The 11,504-nt window shown below is 43.1% G+C and overlaps 1 protein-coding gene across 1 annotated transcript in view; it reads right to left on the bottom strand.

Moving 5' to 3' along the window:
- Positions 1-6: 6 nt before the first annotated feature.
- The window catches only part of kon (chondroitin sulfate proteoglycan 4-like protein), a gene marked incomplete at its 3' end in the record, with an annotated part of 26,347 nt that continues 14,849 nt past the window's right edge, over positions 7-11,504 (bottom strand). The window contains exons 2-13 of the mRNA XM_017628760.1: positions 11,073-11,269; positions 10,760-10,990; positions 10,514-10,695; positions 9,857-10,439; positions 8,761-9,789; positions 7,201-7,452; positions 5,977-7,130; positions 5,753-5,906; positions 5,381-5,681; positions 4,340-4,702; positions 3,347-4,262; positions 7-578 (exon numbers count right to left, since the gene is read on the bottom strand). Coding sequence (XP_017484249.1) covers positions 7-578; positions 3,347-4,262; positions 4,340-4,702; positions 5,381-5,681; positions 5,753-5,906; positions 5,977-7,130; positions 7,201-7,452; positions 8,761-9,789; positions 9,857-10,439; positions 10,514-10,695; positions 10,760-10,990; positions 11,073-11,269 — 5,934 coding nt within the window. The remainder of the gene's footprint in view (positions 579-3,346; positions 4,263-4,339; positions 4,703-5,380; positions 5,682-5,752; positions 5,907-5,976; positions 7,131-7,200; positions 7,453-8,760; positions 9,790-9,856; positions 10,440-10,513; positions 10,696-10,759; positions 10,991-11,072; positions 11,270-11,504) is intronic.

Consider the following 11,504-nt stretch of genomic DNA (forward strand, 5'->3'; position numbering starts at 1 on the left):
TCGGCTGGTGTTTATAAACAACAATGCCATACAATGGTGAATTAGTTATATTGTAGGACAAGCGTTCGGGCAGCACATTCGTACGCAATGATAAATGCTCCAACTTCATTAGGGTTGTTGTGGCGCCTTGTGGCACTTGCACGGGATACTGAAAATCGGCCGGCAGCAAGCTGATGGGTGCAATTTTAATTGTGAATACCTCATAGGCTGGATTAAATTGTCCATCGGAGACGGTAAAACAGAACGTGGTGGACTGTGGTGTACCAAAGTGTACGAACACAATGCGCCCATCATTGATGTCTGCTTGCGTAAACTGATTCGAATAGGCGAGCAGATCCTCAGCGTCTCCTTCAAGGTTTATTTTCCTCAGCACTCCAAGTGTGGGACCGCTCATCACGTCGTAGACAATTTGATCGGGTGGTGTATCCTTGTCTTCGGTAAGTAGCACATTGCGCGTAATCGTTTGATTTTCACCCTCCACCACGGTCATTTGCGGGAAATGTGTAACAAGCGTGAATGGCTGATCGTTGATCGGCTTGATCGAGACGGGCACCGTGAGATTGCAGAGGAAAATGTTACTGTAATGGAGAATGGAAGGTAAGAATAAGTGTTACTGAGAAATCAAAATGAAGTGCAATCAATTTTAAATATACAGAAACACAACTCCATATAAGGTTAATTGGTATGACTTAGTAAGTAATAATTTGATACATTTAAACATAAAGCATGAAGCAAGTTTCCAACAGAAAGCATTGGTAGGTTAAGAAATCTGCTCCAGAGGAGCACACTTGTCCATCTGTGATACCAATACGAAAGGTAATTGCTAAGATATAGCAACTCTGGGTTCCAAGAACAAAAATCTCCCGAGCCGCAGATATGGACCCCGGTGAGTTCCACCTAACTGATTAGAAAGTGTGTTTAGACCATGGTGTTGCAAAATGTGAGCATTATAAGAGGAAGTGCTGAAATTATTATATCGTGTCGACGTCAAAGCAGATGCGTTAGTATGGATAAGCTGTCATATTTGCTCTCACGGCGTAAAGTCCAATCGAACATTGTCTTCTCCACCAGAGTTGAAATTTCGAGAGCCTAGCAAATCCCTTACCCCTCCAGACCACTTTGCGGCAGAAAGTAGCACGATTCAAATACACTCCCATTCGCTCTTTTCTTAGTTCAACGGACTTACCGGGCGTACAGCCATCTTATCTGTAATATCACTGTGCCTTGGATCCCATATGCATAGGTCTCATTATGAAATATTCACGCATGGGCCTTCGATTCTACAAGGTGGTAGAAGATGTTTCTAAGTACGTTATTTAATTCATTGCTACTTATTTATGCTACAAAATTGTCCTGTGCAAATCGGAAGCTGGAATATTTCAGTGAAAGACCTCTCATTTAGTTCCTTAAGGATCGGTGCTGGGCCTCCGCTGTACTATAGTGCATGTAGCCAACGATTCAAAAATAATTGGGCTCAGGGATGATATAGCTATAGATCTGCAGCTTATCACTGTCTGCATTATGACGAGCATTCTCTCAACGAAATAGCCGCCGGTAGTACTGGGTGTTTTTCGGTGTTTTACTGTGGGAGGTTCAGTCGGACACCTCGCAAGGTGAGGTCCTCTCACATCTACTCTTGATAGTGGTCGAAAACTGTTTACCAGGGGAGCTGCAAAAGAAGGTCCACCGGATGATTACCTACACAGACGGCTTGGTCCTTTTGGTAAAGGGTAGATTTCGGTACACCCTGTATGACATGACTCAAGGTTCCCTAAGCCTTCCTTTCTAAGGATAACGGCGTCTTCCCCGTCAATTCTAGTACACTACACCCAACGCAACTCCTTCCTCGATGGAAGGTGTTCGCCTGTAGCTTACCGATAGGGTCAAGAACTCGGCCTTGATCCCAGATGGGAAGCTGTCATGGAAACCTAAAAGTGAGGAAAGGTTAGGGAAAGTATAAGATATGGCATCCCCTGCCCAATCCTCCCGCCTCTATGAATCCACATTTAATCCCATAATGATTTATTGAGCTCTTATCTTGTGGAATACGATAGAGAAATCTACCAAAGTTCCATAACTGGAGCGTACAGGGCGCCTTAGTTAATATTATTGGACCAGTCCCACTCAGCCGCATAACGCCCTACTCCGCACAAAGTTATGTCAACATAGCTAATTGACCTACCTAGCCCAGCGTCTGGAATCTCTAATACTTGTGAAAGTTTCGATTTTAAACTTGGTTGTACGGATCACCACATCTTAAATGGCTTTTAGCTGCATTTCCGCTACACAAATTCCATCAAAGATTGATTAGGTGGGGTCGACGACGTTAAGGGAAGAGATTAGGAACTTCTAAGTATATGTGAAATCTCGATGAAAGAGTACATGGAGATTTCTTCTTTCTTGCGCTCTCCATTAATACCTTATTTCGGCTTCCAAACTTCTGTAGCATTTTTCAGGTAAGAGCAGTAGACACATTGATCAAAGGTAAGAAGGACCTGAGTAAGCGGGTAAGCATCTACTCTGATACCCAGCTGAAATCGGGGCACTAATGTGATTACCAGGCCACTAAGTAGGGACTTTAGGGCTATTAAGGGAGTAGTTCAAGTCTAGTTTGGGATCAGTACTTGTTCCGGACTCTTTTACGACTATTTTTTGACCATTTTGAAAATAGTTCTGGACCATTTCGAAACCAGTTCATGAACATTTTGGAATTTCTTTGGAATCATTTTGGGACTAGTACAGGACCGTTTTGGGACTATCTAAGGACTATTAAGGATGAGTTTGGTATTCCTACTAGATCATTTTGCGACTTATAAGGGACCATTTCTGGACCGTTTCAAGAATTGCTCAGGACTACGTGAAATCGGGATCATTTCAGAACAATTTCGGAGCTATTTCAGAGCAATTCGCGACTAGTTAGGTTCCACTTCAAGCCGAGTTCATTGCGGGACTCATCCAGGACCATTTCGGGAATATTTGAGGAACATTTTGGGATCGTTTCGGGACCTTTTCAAAACTTGTTCGAGATCCCCACGGGTTATGTTCATGACATTTTCAAAACCACTTCAGGACTTTTTTTGGTCTCTTTCGGGATCATTTCAGTGTAATGCGAAACTAAACACGAAATGTTGCTGAGATAGTTTTGAACTATTTCCGAAATAGTTATGAAAAATTCCTGCACTTTTCCCGACAAAATGAATAAAATGAAATGAAATTTATTTTTAATTTCTAACCAAACTGCTAATATAAATACGTAACTCAACCGCCTCTTGCTTTTCCGAGCCGTACATAGATTCTTGAAAATCGAATTCTACGCCTTTTTTATAAAACTCCCATACTAACTCACCCCTGTGCTAGATACTGCGCTAAGTACACCGACATCAAGATCGTATCCTCCAGCGTGTCCGAGTGATCGTGTATGTAGTAAACTTTCTTTGTCAAAAAGTCAGTGGGCTGAAACTTCTGCACCGCTTTGAACTCGTGTCCCAACCCAATATGGCCATGCATCGGTTTCTGCGTGGATTCAATATATAATTCTGGATTAATTATGCCGGCACGAGTCTTCAAATATTCCAAAATTTTCGAAAAATCCAATTTAATCGGCGCTGAACCACCTTCATCAACTTTCAACTTCGAAACAGGCAAAAAACGCAACAGACCACCAGACGACACAGATATTTCGACATTAAATCGTTGATCCAACAAGCGATCACTACGATCAGCAACCACATCAAAGTAGAAGGAGTCATTTATGCGAAATTCCATTATAACCGAGGTATGTTCGTAAAATATGCGACCATTGTCAATGTCATTCTGTGTGAAGCCAGCGACCTCCTTCGAATATCCATTATCCAGATACTCATTTACGATACGACCCAGACTGGGCGGCACTGTTACATTATAGTAAATGTCACGCCCCTCATCAGAGCAACGATAATACAAGTGATCACGTAGAATTTGTTTCTTCGTTAACGGAAAGACATGCAAATTTTCATTACGCTCTTCGATGATTTCCACAGGTCTTATGGCGATATTCAGCAGCTGATCGGTGGTGTTGAAAAGTCCATCTGTGACCATAAATGACATTTCGTTGCGACGCGAAGTAGAGTCGTGTATGAAGTAAATTTCCTCGTTATTAATTTGCGCTTGCGAAAAAGTGTCGATTTTCTGTTTTGGATCAGCGCGTTTTGCCAAATAACCGCCATAAATGTAATTCACAATGAAGGTAATGTTCTCCGCTGGCGTATCGTAGTCTTGAGCCACTATGAAGAGCAAGAAAGAAAATGTTTGTAAGAAATAAAATGTGAAGAATAGAAATAATGTAGCATAAGTAACTTACTGAGATCTGTGTACTTAATGATGTACTTGCCGCCACTCCACACTTGCAGTCCGGTATTTGTGACCACCATCGGCTGTTCGTCGTTAACCGGTATCACGGCGAATTCCAGCTCAAATGGCACACTCTCCTTGTTTCTTGCTGTCGCTATTACGGTCATGACATCGGTGGCATTCTCGTTGCCATTGTGTATATACTGTATGCCACCTTGATCCAATTGTTTTTGTGTAAAACGTTTTACCTTCGAATTGGCGGCCATAATGTAACCGGAAGTGGGCGCAATTGTAATGATATATTCTAGAATTTTGCCTCTATAGAACTCTGAGAAAGGTTGTATATCGGAGGAGCTGAGTTGGACCGTTTTGCCTGAGGAAGAAGGAAGAGAACGCCATAATTTTAATAAGTAAGGAAACTCTAACTATGTCGAGCACTTTCACTACCACTGCTTCGCTGTGAGGAAACACATTTTATAGTGATGGCCTACTACTTCAATAGCTGTCATGTGCATCTATTCCCATTACCCAAAGCCTGAACGGATTAGTGAGCATCTGTCTTTTGCGAGTGAGGGGAGGCAGACATCAAAGAGAGGAGGTATCAACATGAAGTGGAAAGAGAAGTTCCGACAGATAATGGCCGACAAGGTCACCTGGCGTCGATGTCCAGCAACTTCACAGGCTGTGCAGTGGAACCTCCCGGAAACGGCTAGGTCAGAAGGGAAGCAATAGTAGAGGATATATTAGATTGGCCATATATTCCAATAAGAACTACGTTAACAACTTGAGGGTATAAAATCCTACTCCATTTCGGATCATAGTAGGATACTGCGCCCCTCTGACTCCAAGATAGAGTTATCACATCCGGCTAGGATAATTAGGAATATAGATTGGCAAAGACATTTAAATAGCATCCTACCAAGGTTGAAATTAGATGAGTCATTGTCAATATTGCTCGGGAGCTTATCCAGTCTTGCGTGAAAAATTGGGGGTCTGAAGTTTGCCTAAGTTTCTTAAGGGACAGCAACTTAACCCAAACAAAATTACCCACCTTCAACTACGGACACCACATTCGTGTGCATATACAGCTTCTCCGGAATAATGACTATCTTCAGCATCAAATTTCGCAGCCACGTAATACCATTGGTAACGTCAAAGACAAAATAGTCCATGGATTGATTAACACCCGCTTGTATGTAGAACATTTTCTCTGTATTGATAGCCGACTGATCGAAGACCTTGCAATTGTATTCATCATCAAACGACATGGATTGCATCTCCAAATAGCCATGCAACGGCGAAGAGGTAACAAGAAATGTGATATCCCCTGGTGAAATATTGGGATGAACGACCTAGAGACGGAAAGCAAAAATTGCGTATAAGTTAAGAAAAAAAGAAATAGAATAGAGTGAACTGAAAGTACCTCCAGCACGTCGCGTGAGATAAGTACACTCGTAGACTCCTCCACATAAAGCGTTTGATTCTTCTTCACCTGCAGCGGTTCCCAGTAGGCGGAGGGATAAATGCGCATAATCACCTCGCCCTCAGCGGATATATTCTTGATATGGACGCGATAGCTGAAAGGTGGGAAAAATAGGTTTTCCATAGCTTTATAGGCAATATTCCCCAGCTCAAACTACTACTCACCGCACTTTGTCCATGGACGCGATTTCCGTATTCCAGTACACCAGCCGATCGCGTTCAATATCCAAGTGCGTGAAATTGGTCAGCGATGTCAGATTTGTTGCCTTACTCTGCGTGGATGTGGTATCATTGCCATTGGTACTTTTCGATCTACCCAAATACATGAGAATGCCATACGCTGGCGGCTTAATCACCTCATAGTTGATCTCATCTAGCTTCATGTCCAAATTTGTCTCCAGAACAAAGTCCTTGTTGCGCAAGATTACAAATTTTCCCTCCTGCACGACCGACGCATTTGTTGGCAGCATTGAAACGAAAGGATCAGAGGCGAGTATCTCCAGTAAGCCATTCACTTCATGCTGACGATCGGTTATAATAAATGAGGCGGTGCCCGCATCAGGGCCATTGTGTTGGAAAGCTATGCGCCTATTATTGATATCGTCCTGACTAAATGAATCAATGAAGCTACCCGACTTGTAGAAAGCGCCATTTGTGCTCGAAACGTGTATGAAGAGTATATCCGTGTGATTTGTATTCACATCGGCATCCAAGAACTGCAGCACATCCGGACTGAGCGTGCGATAGCCACCGCGCACCACATGGAAGATGCGCTCCGCCGTGCGGTAGGGTGCATTATCATTGATCAATTTGATGCGCACATCAATGGCAGCGACAAATTGCAAGTCCGTACCATCTGCGGAGAGTATGAGCAGATCAAAGGAGTCCTCTGTGGACTCGGTGTCATCGTGACAATAGTAGACATCATTTAGGAAGAGTTGCTCCAATGTGAATTCGGTTATTGGTATAACTTTAGCCGCCTGCTCATCGTATCGACAGAGTGTGCCATGTTTGGGCGCTTCCGTTACGGTGAATTGCAGACTCTCGTACAGGTTAAAGCGTATCTCGAAGTGATTCTTGGTAATGAGGGCGCGCTCACCTTCTTGTACGTGCAACATGTCACGTTTCTGATAGGTAAGTTTATCTGTGTTCGCCTCGAGTGGAGTGAATAGTATCTTCAGTCGACCGACAACATCATCACACTCCGCAACGGAAACAACGAACTCCAAGTAATCGATAAAACTGGAATAGCTGGTAAGATGAGTTTTGTAGCGTATGCGATTTTTATCAATATCTAGCTGTGTGAAAGAGTCCATTTCCTGGGAGTGGTGGTATAAAGAGTCAGAAATGAATAATGATACTGATACTTGAATTAATTGCACGACTTACTTTTGCAAATTTGCGGGAACCTTCAACGTAAATGGCACCATATTTTGTTGGCTTTAAGATTTTGTAAATAATATTTCGTGGAAACGTATCTATCGGTACCGTCTCATAGGTCAGCAAATCACTCGTGAACACGAACTCACGTGTGCCGTTGACTGCAATGGCCGATGGTTTAGCAGAATTGATGCGCAGGCGCGTAAAGGTAATGCGAAAGTCGAACGTTTGTGTAGTCACAAAGCCATAGGATGCAATGAACTGGAAGTATGGAAGGGAAACTTTTTTGTAAATAGAAATTAAAAAAAAAATGTGTTCTTGCCGATTTATTTCGAGTACCAAAGGAAGTAAGTCCCTAGTGTTTTTAGGAAAAGTTCTTAAAAAAAAGTTGCAGATGGTTGTACTTTCATAAACCTAGTAGGTTAATCCGAACTTGTTAGATTGCTTCAGCTGGGTTTTTATTTTCTAATTATTACAACTCATCCTTTTCTGTATGCTGTGAACGCATTTTGTTTTAAGGAAAGTGAGTCTTTGCAGCAGTTCTGTATCTTTTAGCGAATGTCTTTGCACAATGCTGTCTGCTGATGACTTGGCAATTGATTCCAAGGCTGTTGTTACAATAATCTTACCCTGTTTGTCTATTTAAACCGGCAGCATACGAATTCCCTGTAACTCCTACGATTGTTGAAGCCATCTTAATACCTGCTCTAACCTTAAAACTTACTGGAAGTTGATCTCATGTTACATGGGCCCAGTTACTTGCGCCTTATAGCGTTTCCTGAACAATGCCCCATTTGCCTTGGGCACCCATTCCACCTCTTTGGCTGGGTGCTCCCGACTTCTGCACGCCCCTTACACGGTTGGTTCAGTGTGTCACAATAATTGCACATCAGTCAAATTCAGTACCAACACTTCGTACATAGTATTGTGTTGTAAGAGTTGCAGTCGCATTAGGCATCCTCGGCACAGACATCATCTACCATAGGCACAGCGACAAGCATCTACCACCAGTGCGGCACTTACTTAAGCCCCGAATCACGTCAAGTTCCCGATCCGAATGACAGTATGTACTGGGATTCAACTGCAAGGACCGCCAAGATAAGATGTCAGTGATAACTGACTGTATGAGCAGCCATGAAGGGTGTTCCCTATCTCAGACTGATTCTTACTAATGATTCTTCTACCAAAGTTTTCATGTTCCGGTCAAAGCAGTTTTCAAAAAAGTCGCTTAAATGGTTAAAATAAATGTCTGAGCGAAATTAAGGGTTACGACATATACAGTAAAATTTCATTCGAAATATTTTCGTAGAACATTTTTTGACTCTTACTTCGTTTTGACCCTTACTTCAAGAAACCCCGCAACAAGCAAATTTGGAAGGTCGTTATAGGATGGATATATTCTAAAAAGAAAAAGTCTCTATAAAACTAAAACAGAAAATCTATGCCGAGTAGGAATAACAGCCAAACTCATTTTTTAAATTTTTTTGTAAAAAAAAAATTTCTTTATTGATTTTTTATTTAAGTTTTTTTAGAGACTTATACCCCGCTTTTTACGTACTACGTACTCACCTTAAACTCATCCTGCCATGGAAATTCGATAGCATGCACATATCGAATATGCCCAAGCAGCATTTGACTATCACGAAACCAATCGACATTCACCCAAGAAGAATCGACTTGTCGCAGCCTTTGTATAGCGCCATATTGAGGAGGCTTGACAATCTCATACCGAATATCGATATTTTCATCTGCCGTATTTGTGCCAACCGAGAGATTCGCCGGAGTGATGGGCAAAGCTGACTTGTGTATCATAATTAAGCCCGTGTTGTTGACCAAACGCAGTTCCAGTGGATGCACCGATACAGGCAGGTAAACAGTATCGCTCGTTTCGATGCCATCTGAGACATGCAACAATATTTGGTAGCTAAAGGCCTCAGTGGTTGTTGAGTTGTAAAGAAAGCCTACTTTGCCCAAATTGACATCCGCTTGCGAGAAAGTCATAGTGCCTAAGCCATTGACAAGGAAACGGCCAAAGGCTTCGGCGGGATTCGTGGAAGGCAGTATTGTATAGATTAAAGCGCTCGTCGGGCTATCGGGGTCATCAATATTGAACAAATCCACATCCAGTACACGCTCGATGCCTTCGATGACGCGCAAAATCTTGTTGATCGGTATCTGTAGCTGTGGCGGATCATTTATGGGCGTTACGTTGGCGTGCAAGAGAAAGCGATGTTTGCCGAGAATATTCTCTGGCACCTTGTGTATGTCACCATACACCTGCATATCTAGAGTGGCATGATCGTTGAAGTTCTCCATGCCATTGTGCGCATATTTCACTTTGTCTGTGGAGAGATCAACGAGGCTAAATGTGCGACACTGCACAAAATTATTTTTCTCCACTGAGAATTGCAGCAGTTGGCCATATTTGGGCTGCTGAACGACGTGGAACACAATGGAAGTATCGGTGAGGCTGGGATATTTACGCATATCAATAAGCACGTCAATGAAATGTGGCGACAAGAATACGATGCCGCCTTCGAGCAGTTGCATGGGTGAAACGTAGAGCAACTCCAACTCCGGACTCGTTTCGGTGAAGATCTGTGTGTCGGTGGGAAGGTGAGCTTTAGGTAAACTAATTTTTTTATATTACTCTTGCTTCGCTTACCTTAAATGGACCTTGATAGTCGGCCTTAATGCAATACGACTGATCGCAATAGCAGATGAATTCGTCCACGCCATACTGATTGCAGATGCCGCTCTTCAAGCATGGCTTATGCTCTACGCAAGGATATTTCCAAACACAATTAACGGACAGATGATGTGAGACCTTCATTTGTGGAAAGCCCAAGTCTTGATTATTCACCTGCAGACCACGCATGCAGCCTTTGAAGCTGAGATCGTTCACAAGCAATCCCTTATTTAGCAGACGCCTGCGCATATCCTCCTGCACACCACCAAAGAAGATGCTCTTCTCCAAGTTGATGGTGGCTTTGGTGTCATTGCCATGCGTGCCGCTGTAGGCGACATCGTCGAGTATCAGCTCAGCCATAGCGGCATTATAGCGCAGCACGATGCGATGCCACTTGCCATCCGCAACACTTTGATTGGGCGAGAGTTGCACGAGACTGCCTGCCTTGTTAAAGGTCAGCTTGACAGCTTCTTCTTCGATTTCCAAAAGCACAAAATCGTAGCCACCATTAAAGAAGAGCACGCCAGCCTCTTCCATGGTGCGAAACTGCGTTGCCAGGCTACCAAAAAAAAACAGACGCATATGGAATACTCGTAATGAAATATTTGCAAACAAATCCGAACTTCCACTTACGATTCGCCCGCTGCGTTAGACTCTTTTGACATCAACGCAAATGAGTCTTCATTGAGAAAGCTAATCGCATCCTTGATGTTGCCATCGAATTCATTACTGCACGACCAAGTCACACCAATGCTGGTTGTGTGGCCTGTGCGCTCCTTGGCGCGTTTTATGATATTGATGTTGTTGTAAAATACCTGCGGAATTGAAATAATCTATTAATCGCTTGGCTCTAGCTAGCCAACGTCGCTATGCACTCACATCTGATATGCAGCCGCGAAAGCCCACCACATCCGTCAAATACTCAGCGGGAAAGTCGCCCACACCGCCGAGGAATGTGCCAAAGTGTACATTCAACGCCGTCATTTCGGCCGGCAGCGTCTTGCGCACTATATTGCCATCCACCTGCAGCGTTATATTATTTTCGTAACGTTGCACGGCGACATCGTGCCACTCTAAATCGTTCAGATGCTGCTTCTTTGGCGAACGGAGCTGCAGAAATGGGTCTCATTTGAAATGGTAGGCACGGAAGGGCACAGCAAATTTATATGCGCTAATCAACTAGCCAACTTACCTGTATGACTTCGCGATCAATTTTATAGGTAAATGTAATGGCGGCGCCTTCTAGCCGCATGAGGCAGTAATCGGTGCGTCCGGCGGCGAGAAAGAGAAATGCATTCTCTTGTTGTGTACGAAATTTGACGCGAATGTTTGTGGACATTTTGGCCTCCTGCAGGGGCATCGTTATGTAGCCATCGCCAAAGAGTGAAACTGAAATGAGAAAAAGAAATAAAGGTCATTAAAAATGTGCGTACAAGTTAGTGCTGCTCAGAAAAGTTATGCTATACTGATTCATAGTATTAAACAATGGGGTTTTAACTCCAAATTCTATTCATTCAATTAGAATGGCTATAAGGAACTATAGTCTGTCCGATTGTAACTTATGCCTCCATAGTCTGGTGGCAACAAATTCTGCAAAAAACTGCCATTTCACTTGGTAACAAAC

The sequence above is a fragment of the Rhagoletis zephyria genome, unplaced genomic scaffold, assembly GCF_001687245.7.
Source record: "Rhagoletis zephyria isolate East Lansing unplaced genomic scaffold, Rhagoletis_zephyria_1.1 Rzeph_scaffold_06180, whole genome shotgun sequence".
NCBI classification, from domain to species: Eukaryota; Metazoa; Arthropoda; class Insecta; order Diptera; family Tephritidae; genus Rhagoletis; species Rhagoletis zephyria.